The 23,313-nt window shown below is 35.3% G+C and overlaps 1 protein-coding gene across 2 annotated transcripts in view; it reads right to left on the minus strand.

Moving 5' to 3' along the window:
- Positions 1–23,313, minus strand: part of CAMKMT (calmodulin-lysine N-methyltransferase) — a 406,855-nt gene that overhangs the window by 358,885 nt on the left and 24,657 nt on the right. For both annotated transcript variants that reach the window (XM_081265565.1, XM_081265566.1), the window contains exons 2-3: positions 20,936–21,108; positions 2,621–2,685 (exon numbers count right to left, since the gene is read on the minus strand). In XM_081265565.1, the coding sequence (XP_081121691.1) occupies positions 2,621–2,685; positions 20,936–21,108 (238 nt within the window). The remainder of the gene's footprint in view (positions 1–2,620; positions 2,686–20,935; positions 21,109–23,313) is intronic.

Raw genomic sequence — 23,313 nt, forward strand, 5'->3', positions numbered from 1 at the left:
AAGACCTATTGTAAATTTTATTTAGAAATGGGGTCTCACTGAGTTGCTTAGCACCTTGCTTTGCTGAGACTCAGGAGCCACTGGGATTACAAGCGTACAGGCACCACCGTGCCTGGCTATGCCTAAGATCATATAAAAGTTATAATCTATATTTACTTTATTGGAGCACGACTTAACCAATTTATGCTTTACCAATTAAGTAAAGCATCAGTACTGATTTTTCTTTTAAAATAAAGACAGTAAATTTAAACGTTATACCAAGCATGTTTTAAAAGATCTTGCTTTTATTACTATTTATATCACTTGGTAATATAGTCAGGTTTTGTTTTTATTTTAAATATTTTTTTTAGTTGTAGATGGACACAATATCTTTATTTTTTATGTGGTGCTGAGGATCGAACCCAGTGCCTCACACATATCAGGTAAGCACTCTACCACTGTACAACCCCAAATCATAGTCAAGGTTTTAAAGACCCTGTTTATGCAAAACATTGTAATTAACTATAATTTTGGTAATTTTAACTAGTTCTCATTTGTTAGTTCAATCAACAAAGTTTCACTTTAAAATATCAGAATAACTCAGCATCTTTTTAAAATTTAAACTTATTTTAATCAATATATAAATATTAAAAATACAAATATATAAAATTATATTTATGAATATTATCTTTTTATTAGAAAAAAACTAAAAGAAGTTTGAGATGTACCCATCATCAGTAATAATATTTTTCATTTACTGAGTGTCAACTCTAAGGAATACAGTGTGTTCTATACTTTCTATACATTATATCCAGTCTTTTTTGGGTTTTTTTTTTTTTATTGGTTGTTCACAACATTACAAAGCTCTTGACATATCATATTTCATACATTAGATTGAAGTGGGTTATGAACCCCCAATTTTACCCCAAATGCAGATTGCAGAATCACGTCGGTATTATATCCAGTCTTAAGAAATGAAAACAATTAAGGGACACAGGGATTATTTAAATTGATCCAGATGAATTTCAGAGCCAGGATTCAAATGTAGGTATGTCTCATTCCAAAATATCAAACCTTCCTACCAAACAATAGACAGCAGTGGAAAATAATGTCTTTAACATTCAACTTCTTCATTTGTTAATGGGAAAGCAATTTGGGGATGTGTGGAGAGAAGACAGGGGAAAAAAAATGTTTGAGAAGGATAAGCTGGTTATTCATGCATAAAATAATAATTTAGACCTTTACAGAAATTATTTTTATTTTATATAATGCTGCCAGCTAGTGGCCCTATTTCAGACCAAGTTCCAGGCAACAACATTCATTTTTTCATATTACTGAATTAAAAATTCTTCATTTCACAATTCAGAATATGTTCTGGAATTATGTATACTTAGGGCTGACTTATTTAAAATTACCCTAAAACTGAAGAAGAAAGTCTCCTCAACTGCCATTAGCATCCCTTGCCCAGTTCTTGTCTGACCTCCAATAAAAAACATGAGATATGTCTAAGTGGGAAATAACTCAGTAAGAGTCAGTATATACATGGGCCTGGGACTATAGCTCAGTGGCAAAGTGCTTGCCTAGCATGTGTGAGGCACTGGGTTCGATTCTTAGCACCACATAAATATATACAAACAAAATAAAGGCATGCTGTCCATCTACAACTACAAAAAAAATTTGTTTTTAAAGAGTCAGTATGTAGAAGCTAACATACAATATGCCTGTCACTGTCCATGAAAAACAAATTTGACTTATTTTAAATGTTTTAGGATAATTTTAGAACATTTATAGATTCCTTTGTGACAAAGTTCCCTATACCATCTAGAGCTTGCCATAATGTGAACATCAGAACAAAATTATTGCCTGGAAATTATTCTATTATTATCCATGCATTTTATAAAGTAGCACTCTTAACAAAGTATGTTATTTAAGTTTAGGCAGTAAAGTAGTTATGGTTTTGAAACTTCCTTTGAAAAAAATTTACTATTTTTAAACTTAAAATTATCATATTTCACTATTAATTCACTATCTTAACATAAATAACTATGCAACAAACATGAAGAAGCTCTCATCATGATATGTTGTTTAAGTCAGTGACATAAAAATATTCTTGGCTAATTTCTTTCATCATGTGAAATTATTTTAGAATTATTTAAATGATTTTTCACAGTGAAGAAATCAGAGGCTTCGATGAAAAGTAAATATATTCCATAACACTGAATACTGCATTAAAAAATACCCCAGTATCAAACTATATTAGCATCACAGAAAACATGTTCTGGGTTTAATCTGTAATAAAAAAGCAAAGAAGCAGGCAATGGAACAGAAAGCATCCAAAACACAGCAAAAAGAAAAGAAGTAGACTCTCCAATATATAACTGAGAAGGTCACAAAGGAAACAAGGAACAAAAGAAATAGGATCAGAGTTCCTTCTGACCTGTATTCTTACTTGCACACACCCCTACAAGATGTAAAAACTGCCATATCCTATTTAGCATGCATGTTATATGGGACTTATTTTGCAGCTAAACGATAAGTTTCTATGTACACACACATTAGTGAGTATGACAGTAGTGAGAACACCATCAACTTGCTTTTTAAAAAACCAAACATGTTTCTACAGAGGAAGCATATAACTTACAGACATTTCCTGTATTGTCAAAGCTGGTAAGAACATCTTCAACATTCAAGGATCCATTATTATGTCTACAAAGGAATAAAGAATTTTTTTAATGATTCTGAAACACTAGTGTTTCCAATGTTTAAAAAAGCTGAGACTATGTATGTATGATGCACCCAATACTAATAAACCCTTCCATGTTGTATTTTTTAAATATTTTCTGTCCACTAGAGGGAGAACGAAAAAAACAAAACAGTCTTCAGAATATTTAATGCTATGACATTTCTTGATTATTAACGAACATTTTAAAGTATTATTAATAATTTTAACAAACCTATTTTAGTTACATACAGGTAAGGTTTTGATCTTAAAGACCAGATACACATGCACATGCACACACATTACACTTAGAGAATCTTTTTTTTTCTTTTTTTTTTTTTAATTGATTATTTAAAGCATTCACTTAGAGAATCTTATGGTCAAAGGAAAATAATCACTCTCTAGAACCACACTCACAATACATAAAAATTTCCCTTTAAACAGTGCAACAAATTCATAACTTAATTCACAAAGAATTAACCAAAACTACAGGTCTGCACATTTCATAAACAAGCAACTCTAAATGCCAGTGGGTAAATTTTTTGTAGCATTTGTCCACTAATCTTATCTTAATTAGTTCTGATTTGTCTTCATTTGATAACCCATTAAGTGTTTTATTTTATTATTGATTTTAGTAACACTTATGAAAGATGGTACTCTTCAAATAGAAATGGACCTGTCAATAATTCACAGGGTTTGAGTTACTTGTTACATTAGTGATATAAAAAAAATTGGTACTAATCCATCTATAATATTTTTGGGGGTCTGCAGGTACTGGGGATTGAACTCAGGGGCACTCAACCACTGAGTCACATCCTCAGCCCTATTTTGTATTTTATTAAGAGACAGGGTTTCACTGACTTGCTTAGGGCCTAGCTAAATTGCTGAGACTGGTTTTGAACTCACAATCATCCTGCCTCAGCCTCCACAGCCACTAGGGTTACAGACATACACCACCACACCCAGCCATCTACAATTTTCAACATACTCCTTCATAAAACTTACAGCTGTAGTTCGACTTAAGATGTTTTAATAATTTGTAATAATTTATAATAATTCATAATAAATTAATAATGATTCATAATAATAATTCATTAATAATAATTCAACACTACTTTGTCATTAAAATGTAGTACAAATTATGTACAGCATTTGAACTAAATTGCCCCCCTCCCAAATTTATAAGTTGAAGTTCTAACCCCCAGATACCTCAGAATGTGAGTCTACTTAGAGGCAGAATCTTGAAGAGGTAATTAAGTCAAAATGGGGTAATTAATAAGGTGGTCTTTAAATTGCTGGTGCCTTTAAAAGAAGGGTTTCAGGCCATGCACTGTGGTATATACTTATAATTCCAGCTACTCAGAAGGCTGAGGCAGGAGAATTGCAAATACGAGGCCAGCCTGGACAACTTTGTGAGACTCTATCTCAAAATGAAAAATAAAAGGGTTGGGGATGGGGACTGGGGTTGTGGCTCAGTGGTGGAGTGCTAACCTCGCACACATGAGGCACTGGTTCGATCCTCAGTGCCACATGGAAATAAATAAATAAGATATTGTGTCCATATACACAATAAGTAGAGTCCTTCTGGGTTCAATACTCAGTACCATCAAAAGAAAAAAAGAAAGGGAGGAGGAGTAGGAAGAAGAGAGGAGGAGAAGGAGGAAAAAAGAAGGGGAGAAGAGGAGGGGAGGAGGAAGAAGAATTTGGGAACCAAAGAGAGACAAAAGGGGATATGTATGCATAGAGAGGCAACTACATGAATATATGGCAAGATGGTGGCAATCTGTAAGCCAAGAGCCCTCTGAAGAAAGGTCTGCCAATACCTTGATCTCACACTTCTAGGCCCCAGAACTTTTAAAAAATTTCTGCTTTCAAGCTACCAACTCTGTGGCCTTTTGTTTTGGCAGACCTAGCAAACCACAACAAATGACAAAAGAATGCTGGTAAACTGTATTATCCTTTTCAGAAAATATAAGCTTTTATTTCTTGACAGAACAAATAAATGAAACTGCAAGATGTTTTTGGCAATCTCAACTGGCCAAAAAAACACTGGGCTCAGAACTATTATAATCTAAGGAAATAAAGTCACCAACCATGAATCAAACCTTTCTCATCATAACACAATGATTCTCTACCTTCTGCGTGCATATAAGATTCTAGGGAGAGATGAGGTTATTTACCTAATATGGAAAACTAGGGCTGGGGTTGTGGCTCAGTGGTAGAGCTCTTGCCTAGCATGTGTGAGGCACTGGGTTCGATCCTCAGCACCACATAAAAATAAATGAATAAAATAAAGGTTCATCAACTTTTAAAAAAATTTTTTTTAAATATAGAAAATTATGTTAAACACTGAAATAAGAGGAAAAGCAACAAAGTATGTAATATTAAAAAAGCAATATGAAGCTATAAAATGATCAGCAGTATAGCATATAACTCAAAATTTTTTTCTAAATATAAAAGCAATATAGGGTTCCTTCAAGGAAAAACTGCTCATAATCCTAACGTGCCTCTAGAGACAACAACAGTTAATATTTCAGTACATAACCTTCAAATCTTATTCTATGCTCATATACCATTCATAAAGCCTGAAAGCACACCGTTTTGTAATTTCTGTTTTTCATTTGTCATATTATAAACAGTTCCCCACATAAAGTAATGACCTGTAACATCATTTTAATGGCTGACAAGTGTTCATTGAATGACTTTCTGAACTACAATTTCTTGGGCCAACACTTTTTAACACCACGCTATCATACATATTGCTTCACTGAAAATGCTTATGGAAATTTCATTAAGCTCATTTCTTATTTCCTTAGGATAAATTTCTAAAAGTAAAATTATTTTCAGGCTAGTTTTAACAAGAACATTCCCTCTCTCTCTCCTTCACTCCTTCCCCTCCCTCTCTTCTCTGAGACATACATAGAAATCAGGATTAAAAAAAAAGTATTTGAAATTAAATTTGAAACAAAGTAGAAAAAAGGTACACATTTTGCATAATGTTAAATATTTCTAAAAATCAAAAGCAGAGATATAGAATTGAAATGCCTATTTTAAAAAGTTTAAAAACTTTTAGTATTATCATTCAAGCAAAACTTTAAATTATTAAATGCATTATTTCTTGAACAAAGAAAGAAAGAAAGAGAAAAAAAAGAAAAAAAGAAGCATACCCTGTGTTTTTTTTTAAATAAGGGGTGGAGGACCGGTTAACCTAATCCTGCAATTCTAAAATCCTTATAAAAAATGAAAAACAAGTACCTACAAAGTTATTAGGGTTTTGAAACCCTAAAAGATAACATCTTATGAAAGAATGTCAACAATCATTGCCTTCAATAGTATAAGAATTAGTGTTAATTATAGGAAAACTTCCATGAATGCAGTTTAGTAAAGATTCAATTTGATTACTTCAAGTTTCCTTTTGTTTGTACTCAACTCAAGGACTGTTCTTTGTCCAATGAGTCATCAAATACTTTATTCAAGTGTCAACGCTATTAGATTCTGTCTACCCTTAATCTTTCAATTATTTACCTAGGTCCTGTCTAGACTTAATGGCTAAATAGTAATGCTGACAGGGAAGGGACTTTTTCAAACTTAATCCTTACAGACTTCTGTCTTAGCAGATACTGGTAATTAATGTTATATGATAATGACAAAATTTTTGCCCAGATATACAGAGCATAAAAAGTTCACTCCATCTTTTTCTCAAATTCCAAAGCTTAAAACATTATTTCCCAAGCCTTTAATTACTAAGAGCCATATAATTCTCCAAGAGACAACCTAAGTTTTTTCACAACCTAAAGTTATCCTAGGACTGAGGGCCTTTGACTTCCTTCCCAAGAATAACCTATAGAGCAAGGACTAAAGGACAAGTCATTAGAGCAGGTAATTATTTAAAGAGGTTAAAAAAAAAATACTAAAAAATTTTTTTAAACCTAAATATACCAAGCAGTTCAAACAACAGATTCAGAGTAAGCTAGAGCTAAATAAGACACCCAAATCACAAACAACAAAAGAAAAAAATACATACGTCGGACTTGGTCAAAATTTAAAAATGTTTTTGTATCAAAGGACACTACAAAGAAAGTGAAAAGACAACACACACCCCAAAAGACAACATGTAAATACTTACACATCACATGCCTGATATCCAGAATATATATATTTTTACAATTCTCTCAAAATGGCTAGTAGAAAAGATTTTGAATGTTTCCCAACACAAAGATAATAAATGCCTGAGGTGATAGATACGCCTTATCTGACCATTACACATTGTATACATGTTTTGAAATATTGCACTGTACCTCGCAAATATGAACAATTATGTATCAATTTTTTAAGCTTAAAAAAATTCTCACAACTGCAGAACAAAAAGGTAAACAACCTAATTTTAAATAGGACAAAAGACTTGAATACAAAGAACACACACAATGAGCACATGAAAATGTTTAACATCATTAGTTATTCAAGGAATGCCAATCAAAACCACAGTGAGATATCATCTCACAACCACTTAAATGGCTATTTTTTTTTTAATAAAAGAAAACAAAAAGTGCTGGAAAGCATGGAGAAAAACTGGATCCCTCATACATTCTTAGAAGAAACACAAAAAGCTATAGCCACTGTGGAAAACAATTTAGTTGAAACACAGAGTAACAACTATACCCAGCATATATCACGTATATCCTAAGTATATATACCAAGAGAATGAAAAGCATAGGCTTATAGACGAATGTTCATAGTAGCATTATTCACAATAGTCAAAAAGTAGAAACAACCCAAATGCCCATCAACAAATGAATGGGTACAAAATGTGGCGTTATTTCTACCATTAAAAAAAAGGAAATGGGAAGATGGCCGCTGCGTAAGGGGGTAGCTGAAGTGCTGAGCCTGGTGCTCAGAACAGCGGCTTTAATAGAGACTTCGCCCAGCTTGTTAGAGCTCCTTTCACCATTAATCTGTAGTGGACCACCCGGCCAAGCAGCAGAAAAAACAAAGAGATTGAAAAAGAGACGCTTGGCTCCCGGACGCTTTCCTGCTCAAAACCGCGGGCGCTTGGCGCCCATCTGCTTCCTCTTTCACTTCGCTCCCGGCAGAGAAGCTGAATGGGCAATCAGCAGTGGATTGTAAGTACCTGAGGCAAAGAAAGCTCAGTACACCCCCGCCCTTTTTTTTTTTTTTTTTTTGAATATTGTCTATACAGGGAAAGTTAGTGGATTGGAATTGTTGGCGGGGCTGTAGTTTCGGGGCCGAAAATCCACTCCGCGGGAGCCGCCATTTGCTTTCTGCATGCTGTCTTGATGGCCCTGTCTACATGGACCAGCTACCGCAGCTAGAGACTGGAACTGGGCTGCGTGCCGAACCCTGTCCTCCGAAGGCAGGTCCACGGCCTCAAGTGCCTCGGTCGCCTGTTCCCTGCTGCACCTTGGGGCATAGCCTGCTCTGGGGTCATTCGGCATCCCTCTGCGAGGGGTCAGGTGCGGCGGCAGCCACTTGGGCCTCCCGCGGCGCCAGCCGCTTGGGCCCTCCACGGCGGCAGCCGCTTGGGACCTCCACGGCAGCAGCCGCTTGGGCCCTCCTCGGCGGCGCTGCTAAGGTCGCAGACAAGCGCGGCGCCAAAGAGCGCGGACCAGAGGTGGAGGCGAAGGCAGCAGGATTTCAGTTCTAGAAAACTGGACTGGAAACAGAAGCAGCAGTTTGTATAACCCCAAGATCTTGCTTATGCCAGGAAACTGTAAGGGTAACATGAATATCATTGAGGAGGTCTAACATGACAGCAGATGCGGAGGGATCAAGTCTCTAACCTCTTCAACTGCGAGGGCATAGGGAGCTGTAAATTATCTAAAGCCTATTTGCTCAGGATCACTAGGCAATGCTGAGCTGACGTGGAGCTAGGGCGTACACTTTGGGCCCCTCAGAAAACACACACTGAGCACGAATTTGCTGCATTTAAGCCCCGGACCGCCTGCTTCTCGTGACTCAGCACTAACGATCCTGCTGAAATAACTAGTCGGCCCACCTGATCTCACAGAGGTAAAAGCCAACTGAGCACCATAGCCAGACCCAGGGAATCAGGAGTGACGTAGGACTAGCGGAACAGAACCACGGCTATCGCTCCCACCAGGGCTGACAACAGAGGTCCCTTGCACCAGCTACCAGGGGAGTTGCTACCTAAGGGCAAACAAATTTGCTGGGGGTCCTCAGCCCCAAGCCCTACAAACTTAGGGTCCGAGGGAGGCAAACGGAAAGGGTGTGCCCAGGCATCCGTGAAAACAGGGCTCCCAGGAGCAGCAGACCCAGCGTGTAGCCAGTAATGTGGTAAGCGTCACAGGTGAGTGGGGCCTGGATTGAGGAACCACAAGAGAAGGACCTAGACACTCAGGACTGGAGACTCGCACAGTCTGGGAAGAAGAGCTGAGGCACAGTGATTGGTTCCCACCTATCACGAGGAGAAGCCTGGCCCAGTGGGCATAGCTCCACCTACTGGAAGAGAAGTTAATCGAGCTCTATGACTGCATTTATTATTATTACTATTTTTTTTAACGATTATTATTAGTATTTTTTTTTATTCTCACTTTTTGTAGTTGATATTGTTGTTGTTCTTTAACTTTCTTATTAATGGTTTCAATTTTTTAATTCTTTTTATTCTATTATTATTATTATTTTTTAAACTCCAATTTCCATTTTTCTATTATCATTATAATTTTTTTTCTTTGTTTTAAAATTTTTATTTTTTCGTTTTTTCTTTCTTTCTTTTCACTTTCTTTTCTTTTGTCTTTTCATTTCTTTTCAATTTTCTTATTCCCCCTCTCTTGAATTCCACCTGCCTACACTCACTCTATTTAGTCACTTCTTCCCTTCCCTTCTAATACCTCTCCTCCCAAGCCTCAAATAAATTTATAAGAGTAAACAGTAACTCAGCAGTCAAACAGAACAAGAAGTATCATGAGCATAAAAAAGCAAGGAAGAAAAGGAGTACAAACAATGAAAGACAGCCTAAATATTCAGGAGGACCTAGAGTCATCAGAAAAATGGCCATATAAAGAACTCAAGGAACACCTTAGACAGATGGAAAGGAACCTTAAAGAGCACATTGAAAAGGAATTACATAAACAGATAAAAGAAGAAGTTAAGCATCTTTATCAGGAGATAGAGATTATAAAAAAAATCAAACAATAATTCTAGAAATGAAGGAAACGATAAACCAAATTAAAAACTCAATCGAGAGTATCACTAACAGAGTGGAGCAAGTAGAAGCCAGAACGTCAGATAATGAAGACAAAATATATCATCTTGAGAAGAGTCTAGCCAACTCAGATAGACTGGTAAAAAATCACGAGAAAAACATCCAAGAGATTTGGGATAATTTTAAAAAAATCAAACTTACAAGTCATCGGGATAGAGGAAGGCAAAGAGATTCATGCCAAGGGAATGAGTAACGTGCTGAAGGAAATAATTACAGAAAACTTCCCAGAAATAAAAAAGGAAACAGATATACAAATTGTAGATGCATACAGGACACCGAGCACACAAAATCACAGTAGACCAACGCCAAGACACATTGTTATGAAGCTATCCAATATACAGAACAAAGAGATAATATTAAAAGCTACAAGAGAAAAGAGACAGATTACATTTAGGGGTAAACCAATAAGGTTGACAACGGATTTTTCATCACACACGCTGAAAGCAAGAAGATCCTGGAACAACGTATTTCAAACACTGAAAGACAATGGATGCCAACCAAGAATTCTGTATCCAGCAAAATTAAGCTTCAGATACGACAACGAAATAAAAATCTTTCATGACAAACAAAAGCTAAAAGAATTTGTAGCCAGAAAACCAGCATTGCAAGGCGTCTTGAGCAAAACTCTACACGAGGAAGAAATGGAAAACGATAACCAAAACCATCAGCGGGAAGTGCCTCGGTAAAGACAGAGGACGGGGGGGAAAGCTAATCATGGAGAAACAATCTAAATTAGGGGAAAAAAAAAGAGATAAATAATCAAACATGGCAGGAAGTACAAACCATATATCAATAGTAACTCTAAATGTTAATGGCTTAAACTCTCCAATAAAGCGACATAGGCTGGTAACATGGATTAAAAAAACAAATACAACAATATGCTGCCTCCAGGAGACACATCTGATTGGAAAAGACATACACAGGCTCAAGGTAAAAGGTTGGGAAAAAATATACCACGCTCACGCTCCTCGTAAACAAGCAGGGGTGGCCATTCTCATATCGAATAAAATCGACTTCAAGACTAAGTTAATCAAAAGGGATAAGGAAGGACATTATATACTGTTAAAAGGAACCATTGACCAACAAGACATAACAATTATCAATATTTATGCACCAAATAATGGCGCTGCGACATTCATAAAACAAACTCTCCTCAAGTTCAAGAATCGAATAGACCACAACACAATAATCATGGGTGACTTCAACACACCTCTCTCACCATTGGACAGATCCTCCAAACAAAAGTTGAATAAAGAAACTATTGACCTCAATATCACAATCAATAACCTAGACTTAACTGACATATATAGAATATATCAACCATCATCAAGTGGATATACTTTTTTCTCAGCAGCTCATGGAACCTTCTCAAAAATAGATCATATATTATGCCATAGGGAAACCCTCAGTAAATATAAAGGGGTTGAGATAATACCATGCACTTTATCAGATCATAATGGAATGAAACTGGAAATCAATGATAAAAGAAGGAAGGAAAAATCCTACATCACATGGACAATGAACAAGACGTTACTGAATGATCAATGGGTTACAGAAGACATAAAGGAGGAAATCAAAAAATTCTTAGAGATAAATGAAAATACAGACACAACATATCAGAATCTATGGGGCACAATGAAAGCAGTTTTGAGAGGGAAATTCATCGCCTGGAGGTCATTCCTCAAAAAAAGGAAAAACCAACAAATAAATGAGCTCACACTTCATCTCAAAGCCCTAGAAAAGGAAGAGCAAAACAACAGCAAATGTAGCAGAAGGCAAGAAATAATTAAAATCAGAGTGGAAATCAATGAAATTGAAACAAAAGAAACTATTGAAAAAAATAACAAAACAAAAAGTTGGTTCTTTGAAAAAATAAATAAGATCGACAGACCCCTAGCCATACTAACGAAGAGAAGAAGAGAGAGAACTCAAATTACTAACATACGGGATGAAAAAGGCAATATTACAACAGACGCTTCAGAAATACAGAAGAAAACCTATATTCCAATAAAATAGAAGATAGTGAAGACATCGATAAATTCCTTAAGTCATATGATTTGCCCAGACTGAGTCAGGAGGAAACTCACAACTTAAACAGACCAATATCAATAGATGAAATAGAAGAAGCAATCAAAAGACTTCCAACCAAGAAAACCCAGGACCGGATGGGTATACAGCAGAGTTCTACAAAACCTTTAAAGAAGAATTAATACCAATACTTTTCAAATTATTTCAGGAAATAGAAAAAGAGGGAGCTCTTCCAAATTCATTCTATGAGGCCAACATCACCCTGATTCTGAAACCAGACAAAGACACCTCAAAGAAAGAAAACTACAGACCAATATCTCTAATGAACCTAGATGCAAAAATCCTCAATAAAATTCTGGCGAATCGGATACAAAGGCACATCAAAAAAATTGTGCACCATGATCAAGTAGGATTCATCCCTGGGATGCAAGGATGGTTCAATATACGGAAATCAATAAATGTTATTCACCACATTAATAGACTTAAAGATAAGAACCATATGATCATCTCGATAGATGCAGAAAAAGCATTTGACAAAGTACAGCATCCCTTTATGTTCAAAACATTAGAAAAACTAGGGATAACAGGAACTTACCTCAACATTGTAAAAGCTATCTATGCTAAGCCTCAGGCTAGCATCATTCTGAATGGAGAAAAATTGAAGGCATTCCCTCTAAAATCTGGAACAAGACAGGGATGCCCCCTATCACCACTTCTATTCAATATAGTTCTCGAAACACTGGCCAGAGCAATTAGACAGACGAAAGAAATTAAAGGCATAAAAATAGGAAAAGAAGAACTTAAATTATCACTATTTGCAGATGACATGATTCTATACCTAGAAGACCCAAAAGGGTCTACAAAAAAACTACTAGAACTAATAAATGAATTCAGCAAAGTGGCAGGATATAAAATCAACACACATAAATCAAAGGCATTTCTGTATATCAGCGACAAAACTTCTGAAATGGAAATGAGGAAAAACACTCCATTCACAATATCCTCAAAAAAAATAAAATACTTGGGAATCAACCTAACAAAAGAGGTGAAAGACCTATACAATGAAAACTACAGAACCCTAAAGCAAGAAATAGAAGAGGATCTTAGAAGATGGAAAAATATACCTTGTTCATGGATAGGCAGAACTAACATCATCAAAATGGCGATATTACCAAAAGTTCTCTATAGGTTCAATGCAATGCCAATCAAAATCCCAATGGCATTTCTTGTAGAAATAGAGAAAGCAATCATGAAATTCATATGGAAAAATAAAAGACCCAGAATAGCAAAAACAATTCTAAGCAGGAAGTGTGAATCAGGTGGTATAGCGATACCAGATTTCAAACTATATTACAGAGCAATAGTGACAAAAACAGCATGGTACTGGTACCAAAACAGGCGGGTGGACCAATGGTATAGAATAGAGGACACAGAGACTAATCCACAAAGCTACAACTATCTTATATTTGATAAAGGAGCTAAAAACATGCAATGGAGAAAGGATAGCATCTTCAACAAATGGTGTTGGGAAAACTGGAAATCCATATGCAACAAAATGAAACTGAATCCCCTCCTCTAGCCATGCACAAAAGTCAACTCAAAGTGGATAAAGGAGCTAGATATCAAATCAGAGACTCTCCGTCTGATAGAAGAAAAAGTTGGCTCCGATCTACAGATTGTGGGGACGGGCTCAAAATTCCTTAACAGGACACCCATAGCACAAGAGTTAATAACAAGAATCAACAAATGGGACTTTCTTAAACTGAAAAGTTTTTTCTCAGCAAGAGAAACAATAAGAGAGGTAAATAGGGAGCCCACATCATGAGAACAAATTTTTACTCCTCACACTTCAGATAGAGCCCTAATATCCAGAGTATACAAAGAACTCAAAAAATTAGACAATAAGAAAACAAACAACTGAATCAACAAATGGGCCAAGGACATGAACAAACACTTCACAGAGGAGGACATACAATCAATCAACAAGTACATGAAAAAATGCTCACCATCTCTAGCAGTCAAGGAAATGCAAATCAAAACCACCCTAAGATACCACCTCACCCCAGTAAGATTGGCAGCCATGACGAAGTCAAACAACAACGAGTGCTGGCGAGGATGTGGGGAAAAGGGTACTCTTGTACACTGCTGGTGGGACTGCAAATGGGTGCGGCCAATTTGGAAAGCAGTATGGAGATTCCTGGGAAAGCTGGGAATGGAACCTCCATTTGACCCAGCTATTGCCCTTCTCGGACTATTTCCTGAAAACCTTAAAAGAGCACACTACAGGGATACTGCCACATCGATGTTCATAGCAGCACAATTCACAATTGCTAGACTGTGGAATCAACCCAGATGCCCTTCAATAGATGAATGGATAAAAAAAAGGTGGCATTTATACACCATGGAGTATTACGCAGCACTAAAAAATGACAAAATCACGGAATTTGCAGGGAAATGGATGGCACTAGAGCAGATTATGCTTAGTGAAGCTAGCCAATCCCTAAAAAACAAATACCAAATGTCTTCTTTGATATAATGAGAGCAACTAAGAACAGAACAGGGAGGAAGAGCAGGAAGAAAAGTTTAACATTAAACAGAGACATGAGGCAGGAGGGAAAGGGAGAAAAAAAAGGAAATCACATGGAAATGGAGGGAGACCCTCATTGTTATACAAAATTATATATAAGAGGTTATGAGGGGAATGGGATAACAAACATGGAGGGAAATGAATTACAGTAGATGGTGTAGAGAGAGAAGATGGGAGGGGAGGGGAGGGGGATAGTAGAGGATAGGAAAGGTAGCAGAATACAACAGTCACTAATATGGCAGTATGTAAAAATGTGATGTGTAACCGATGTGATTCTGCAATCTGTATTTGGGGTAAAAATGGGAGTTCATAACCCACTTGATTCTAATGTATGAAATATGATTTGTCAAGAGCTTTGTAATGTTGTGAACATCCAATAAATAAAAAAAAAAGGAAATGATGCATATTGATACATGGTACTTAAGATTCATTTAAGATTTTAATGAATCTTAAAAATTACAAAGAAAGCAGACGTAAAAAGCCACATTTTATATTATTTTATTCATATAAAATGTCCAGAACATACAAATCCATAGAAATAGAAAGCAGATTAGTAGTTGCCAGGTACTAAGGAAAGGACAAAGATGGGAAGTCATTGTAACATGTATGGGCTTTTTTTGGTAGGTGATGAAAAAGTTCTGGCATTAGACAACCGTAACGGCTGCACAACTCTGTTAATATACTAAACAACACTGAACTATATGCTTTAAAATATTTTTTTAATGGTGAATTTTATGGCATGTGAATTTTAGAAAATTCATTTAAAAAAAAAGAAAGAAAAAATAAGGCAGAGAGTAGAATGGACCCCAAAAGGCCACAGAGGAAAAAAGAGGAGAGGTTTTCAGAAAGAAAAGGTTTATTTATTTTTTTTTATCCTAAAGGCAACTTGCTTTGAAACATTTTCAAAAATAAATGGCTGGGGGAAAAAAAGCTGAAGACCTCTTATTGTTCAGTCTTGTCTATTTCCTTACAGGAAATCAGCAGATTTATATACACATAATACAGGAAAATTCGAAAAATGTTCAAGGGAATTTTTGATTTACTGAAATTTGGGGTATATTTATCTATAAACTATACAAACCTGAAGTTTAAAACAAACTAGAACACTAAGTTATAATTAGCCAATACCTACATGCATGAAAATATGACTCAATAGACTTGAGTTTTCCGTACACACTGAAACTTATTTTAAAAGTCCTATTATCATAGCAACAATAATCTTTTTCAAAGAAAGGACAATTCAGACCTCTCACCTTTTACTATATCTAAAATATGCATATATATAAATGAATAACTCAGGAACTTCTATTAGTTCCAAATATAATGGAAGCAAACATAATGCTTAGTGAAAATTAAGTTGAAATAGGGGGGTGCAAGGACAATTTCTAGTACCTATATAGCAAAGTCGATAAAATAATAAAATTTCAGCTTATAAGATAGAGGCAGGTAATTTTTTTATATTTACTTTTTTTTTAGTTGTAGTTGTCAATACCTTTATTTTATTTTATTTTTTAATTTTTTAATATTTATTTTTTTTTAGTTTTCGGCGGACACAACATCTTTGTTGGTATGTGGTGCCGAGAATCGAACCCGGGCCGCACGCATGCCAGGCGAGCGCACTACGGCTTGAACCACATCCCCAGCCCACCTTTATTTTATTTATTTATTTATTTTTATGTGGTGCTAAGGATTGAACCCAAGGCCTCGCACATGCTAGGCCAGCGCTCTACCGCCGAGCCACAACCCCAGGCCCCAGAGGCAGGTAAATTTTAGTAAAAGATTTTTATTAAACATGAACATCTCCTGGTGTAGTTTGCTTTCTTTTTTAAAAATATTTTTTTAGTTGCAGATTGTCACAATATCTTTATTTATTTTTATGTGGTGCTGAGGATCAAACCCAGTGCCTCACATGCGCGAGGCAGGTGCCCTACCACTGAGCTACAGCCCCAGCTCCATTATAGTTTTCTATATAGGCATCTATCTAACAGGAACAGTCTCTTTAATAAAGTTCTCCAGTAAGATTGGCAGCCATTATGAAGTCAAACAACAAGTGCTGGCGAGGATGTGGGGAAAAGGGTACTCTTATACATTGCTGGTGGGACTGCAAATTGGTGCGGACAATTTGGAAAGCAGTATGGAGATTCCTGGGAAAGCTGGGAATGGAACCTCCATTTGACCCAGCTATTGCCCTTCTCAGACTATTCCTGAACACCTTAAAAGAGCATGCTACAGGGATACTGCCACATCGATGTTCATAGCAGCACAATTCACAATAGCTAGACTGTGGAACCAACCCAAATGCCCTTCAATAGATGAATGGATTTAAAAAATGTGGCCTTTATACACAATGGAGTATTACGCAGCACTAAAAAATTTCAAAATCATGGAATTTGCAGGGAAATGGATGGCACTAGAGCAGATTATGCTAAGTGAAGCTAGCCAATCCCTAAAAAACAAATACCAAATGTCTTCTTTGATATAATGAGAGCAACTAAGAACAGAGCAGAGAGGAAGACCAGGAGGAAAAGACTAACATTAAACAGAGACATGAGGTGGGAGGGAAAGGGAGAGAAAAGGGAAATTGCATGGAAATGGAAGGAGACCCTCATTGTTATACAAAATTACATATAAGAGGTTGTGAGGGGAATGGGAAAAAAAACAAGGAGAGAAATGAATTGCAGTAGATGGGGTAGAGAGAGAAGATGGGAGGGGAGGGGAGGGGGGATAATAGAGGATAGGAAAGGTAGCAGAATACAACAGTCACTAATATGGCATCATGTAAAAATGTGGATGTGTAAGCGATGTGATTCTGCAATCTGTAATTGGGGTAAAAATGGGAGTTCATAACCCACTTGAATCTAATGTATGAAATATGATATGTCAAGAGCTTTGTAATGTTTTGAACAACCAATAAAAAAAAGAAAAATATTTTAAAAATTAAAATCATTATTAACTTGTTTGAAAATAATTTAATGAAAACTATATAGCTTATTTCCACAGTGATATTACCTACTTTTTAAAAATAGATGTATATTTCAATAAGTTCATTTAATAGATATCTTTATATTTCACAGAGCAAGGAACTTAATTCATATGTTATTGTATTAAAAAGATTTTCTATCTAAAAAAATAAAAAAATTAAGTTCTAAGAAATAAAGCTCCAGAAAAACAAGACTATCAAATAATAAAGAAGAGTATTCGTACCCTGGATTTTAATTTCCTAACTCTCAAACTTTTGAACAAAGAGTTGGCCATCCATATATAAAGATGGTAACAGATCTTGGGGATTTCAGAATCTAACTTGTATACTGTCTAGTCTAATGTTTCTGATTAAAAGTCATTAAGGGAAATTCTTTTATTCCTTCATTTTAAATATTATCATATAAAGCTAACAAAAAATAATGATCAAAGTTTTAACTAAAGCTACAGCTTATACACCTTTTAATAACATAGAATAACAAAGTACAACCATACTTTGAAATCAAACATCTAGTTATTTACCCTCTTACTTTCTAAACCACTTCTCTTCTTTTGACTGTTGCAAGTAATTTTAAAAATTAAAAAAAAAACTTTTAGTATGTCTATAACACAATACTGAAGAGTGTTACCTAAAGAAATGTGATAGAAACAGATTGAAAATAATTGATGCAGATATAAAAGGAATAAGAGTGAAGATTCATAATGGGCAGATAACAGAAAACAAGCAAAAGTGATAAATATGTAAGAAATCAATGTGAACAAAATTCATACCCAGAATCAATTAACTATATTTGGCAGAAATTTTCCCCTAGGTAAGTAATTCAGTAATTTCAGCAATTTCCTTTACTATAACAAGATTAAGGAGAAAGAAATAGAATGCTAAGAATAATCAATGAAGAAATTAACTTATCTGGGCCTCAATTTCTTCATCTGTAAAATGTATGAATTCTCTCATAAAAGGAAGGATAGTGTAAAAACTAAAAGTTCAGGCTGTGTATCCATGTATACAATATTATCGGGTTGGGGACACACAGCTCAGTTGGTAGAGTGCTTGCCTCACATGCATAAGGCCCTGGTTCAATCCCTAGCACCACATAACATTATATACTTTTTTTAAGAAATTTTATCAATGGAGAGAGCTGGGTGAAGGCTATATAGAAGACACTGTACAAACTGCTGCAAATCTATAATTATTTCAAAATAAACGGGGTTTTGGTGGGGATTTTGTTTGTTTTTGTAAGTACAGGCTGCAGAACCAGACCACCTGGGTTTTAATACAGGCACAATTATCTACTGGCGATGTGACCTCAACCAAGTTATTTAACCTCTCTGTGCTTCACTTTACATATCTGTAAAATGAGGATGACGATATTAACCTAACTGGGCTATTGTGAGGATTAAATACTGATACATGGAAACCACTCACAATAGTGCGGTCACATAGTATGCATCAATTGCCAGTCATTATTAATGTTGTTATGATTTTTTTAAATTTATGCTAATATTGCATTCAGCTCTAGAATTCCATGTTTAGATATTGCTATTTTGGGGCTGGGCTATAGCTCAGTGGCAGAGCACTTGCCTAGCGTGTGTGAGGCACTGGGTCTGATCCATAGCATGCATAACAATACACAAATAAAATAGAGGCATGCTGTTATCTACAACTACAAAAAAAATAATAAAAAAGATATTGCTATTTTTGCTCTATTAACATGGAGAGTTACTACGTAGAATGCAAAGAAAGAAAAGGTCTTGGCAGCTCTTGAGGCCAAAATTTTATTTCAGTTACTTGTCTTCTTTCCCTAACTCAGTAGTCAGTGACATATACATCATATACATCTCATGTGTGTGTATACATACATACATACATTTTTCATAAATAAATATATCACTAAAAACCATGCTTTGGAAAGGAATCTCCATTTACTCAATAGCCTGCATTCTAAATAATTTTAGGTCAGTATTATTTCTATTAGACAGTTAATCCAGACCTTATTTTGTAAGATTTCAAAAACAGAAAATTTCATATTTCCCTGGCCAACTTTATAAGGGTCTTAAATATAGCAGGAAATTATTCTTGCTACGATTTACACTTACTACCAGTGGATACAGAAGTTTTAAGTTCATACCTGAAAACTCCGACTGGATCACTCTGTTAGTATTTGTAAGGAAATTAAAAAGAAGGACTATCTTCCCACTGTTTAATTATCTTTATTCCTGCTTTCCAGAATTATTATCAGGATTACATGAAACAAAATACATCAAAGCACCTACCTCTGTACTTGGAGCATAGTAAGTAAGTGTTTAATGCACTTTTCTTTCCTTCTTTACAAAGGACTGAACCTATTATTTCCAACAGAATACAAGGTCATTGAGGTACTCCAATTAGAATTTTATAATGAACATAAAGAAAAACTCACAAATCCCCAAATTTTTCTCTTTCATTTGGTGGTTTCCATAAAACAAATATTATGGAACCAGATCCTAATTTTTCTTCCTAGCCCGTCCTAGTCAATTTTATTCAAATCCCAAATTTTCAGCTATAATGGTGCTTTTAAAAACTTAGATATTTTAAACTAAGTTCAAGAAACATACTAAAAATAGATATTCTTTGTGAAATTTTTTTTCTTAAAATTATTCCTAGCCTTACCTAAGGCTTAGAAAGTCACATTTCTACTAAAAATGTTTTTTTGCTCTGCTTACAGTAACTATAAACGTGTTCCTCCCTCCCTTTCAAAATGTGAAATTCTGTCAGAAAAGGCAGATTTTATAAAATGAAACAACTACAATATTACTGCAACATGCTAGAATACAACTTGGAGAGAAAATAAATTCAGTAACAGCGGTATCTTGTTACTTCAGTTTGCAATTCTCTTGTCTCTTTTCTAACATTTTTTAAAGCCAGAACAGTCTGTGTGCTTCCCACAATATCAGTGTTTTCAGCGGAATTTTCTCCTCCTATTCTTCACATTCTATTCTGAAAGTGACAAAACATGAATGGGGAAAATAGCAAAGCTTGATTTTTCAGATAACTACTACTTGAAGAGTAACTTGGAAAAATTCTCTTTTTACTTTCAGCCTCCTTTGCCTCAAAAAGAACTTGGCTTTTTGTCATAATCGAATGCTAGGAGGGAACAGTTAAACTGAACCCTTTGATTTGCAACCCACTTTGTCCTCAAATGCCACCATATTCCTGAGGATTTTTTTTTCCTCTAGTCTGAAAATACAGGAAGACCTACTTAAAGCCGCAGAATTCTCTAACACAAAGTTGCAATACCTAAAAAATAAAGAATAAGTAAAGACTGCCTAAAATTCAATAAAAGGAGTAATGGGGATGGGTAGATTGTTTTCTACTTCAAGAGAAAAAACAGTTTTAAAAAATCTTAACTAGAATAATAGTTACCTTAAGAAGATACAATATTCAGGATAGAAGACACTTGTATATTGGACCCATGTACCAGCCTCCTCTTCAGTTTCTGTTTTCTTGGCTTCTGTTACTGAAAACAGATTAAATGATTCAAATCTTCTTACAGACACATGTCGCAGGCAATCATCCAGGTGCTTCTGCCTCAGAACCTTTCAAATAAAATCAAATATTGAAGTCATATTATATAAACATAAGTGTTCAAAACTTAAGTGAGAAGGGACTTTCACTTCTGACAAAGATGGATTAGATAATTCAGACGAACTCCTGCTGAACACAACTTAAAAAGATGCGCCAAAAAAAATGAAAAATAAAAAATATACACAAAATATTTTAAAATATACTTGAAGACATCAGACAGCAAATAAGATAGTGATGATTTACCATTATAATGTCTTAAAAGGAAATACAGAGAGGTAAGCATGGCTTTTCTCTGGGGACATTTTCTCCTGGGGACATTTGTCAATTTCAGAAAAAAGAATGGAGAAGATAAGCCGCACCTTTCTAAGTATGGAAGTAGAGGTTGAAAGTATGGAAGTAGTGAAAGTTGAAGTTCAGACTTACCTAGGCAGGGACAGGTATGTTATTCTGAACCGTGTGTGTGTGTGTGTGTGTGTGTGTGTGTGTGTGTGTGTGTGTTCTGGGATAAATCAAATGACTAATTTTGTTGATGTCATTTTGAAAGCCAGATTTTTAAGCAAAAAAAAAAAAAAAAGGAGACAACAGTTGTAATATTGAGATGAGGTTAAGTAAAAATCTTGTAGCTATGGATCAAAATGGAAGTATAATAAAAACTAATGATGCATATATTTTTAAAAAACTATATTGCCTACATCTGCAGCATTGAAAAGGTCTAAAACAATTATTAAACTTATAGGTATGCCTAGTACCTAGATTATAAAAATTATTTTACTAAAACAAATTAAGACCCATTGGAGAAATCACAGGGATTGTATAAAATGAGCCTGGAACATCCTGCACATGAGAAAATAAGAAAGCTATAAAAAATTATATTTTATGTCAAAAGGAGACAGGAGCCAATTTGAATATTCCTACTATCCTGGCCAAAGACAGGATAGCAGGAATATTAATAGATGTAATAAATACAATATGTGATAAATACAAAACAATATTATTTGACAACAGCATTTTTAAATGCCTCATTGATGACCATTTGAGGGTACCAGAAAACCAACTTATTGTTTTGAAAACTAGTAAATAGAAAATAGAATCAAGTATTTATGTCTTTCCTCTAGAAACTAACAGAAGGTAACCAAATAGAAGATAAGGAAAATTTTTCTTATAGCACAATCTCAAGAGAAAAATAAAGAATGACAAAATTAGAATACCACCATTTTCCAACCCCTTGTCAATTCATGACCCTAAGTCATCATCTTTAAGAAGAGAAATATGGCTGGGGTTATAGCTCAGTTGGTAGAGTGCTTGCCTTAAATGCACAAGGCCCTGGGTTCAATCCCCAGCACCACAAAAAAAAGAAGAAGAAGAAGAAGGGGGCATGGTGGCCCACACCTGTAATTATAGCTACTTGGGAGGCCAAGAAAGAAAGATCACAAATTCAAAGCTACCTGGGCAACTCAGCAAGAATCCATCTCAAAATAATAAAAAGGGATAGAGATGTAGTTCAGTGGTGGAGCATTTGCCTAGCACATGCAAGGCTCTGGATTCAATCCTCAGGAAGGAAGGAAGGAAGGAAGGAAGGAAGGAAACGAGGGAATAGATATCACTGTGATTATGTAATAAATACACACCATTACTATATTGGCCATTTAACAAAATGAAAAACATCAAATCTGAATATGATCAAGCCTCTATATCCTCCATAGAATAAACTTTTATGAACTAGAAAGTGCAAGCAAGGGATAGAGGAACAATTTTAAAACACCATTAAGTTACAATTAATTAGCTGCCACAGTCTGGCTGGGCAAAATAACCAGGAGGTGACAAGCAACTTGTGAAGATTGAAACAGCGGGAGCCGCTTTATTACAGGACAGCAGAGGTATATATACTTAACTAATTACACACAGCTTAACTTAATTAACATCATCTAGATACAGCAGTCAGTCATTAAGGAATCCTCATCATCTTAATGACTCGATGGCGTTACTTCACAAACCACTCCTCCTGGCAAAGTGCCAAGCGCCATCTTGACTTGATTGTGGCCCTCAACAATTAGCAAAATTCAAATCATGTAAAACTCTTCATAAGAGTTTTCTTTTTTTCTTTTTTTATTTATATATGACAGCAGAATGCATTATAATTCTTATTACACATAGAGCACAATTTTTCATATCTCTGGTTGTATACAAATTATATTCACACCAATTTGTGTCTTTAT

The sequence above is a fragment of the Spermophilus citellus genome (assembly GCF_964194105.1).
Source record: "Spermophilus citellus genome assembly, chromosome: 13".
Lineage (NCBI taxonomy): Eukaryota > Metazoa > Chordata > Mammalia > Rodentia > Sciuridae > Spermophilus > Spermophilus citellus.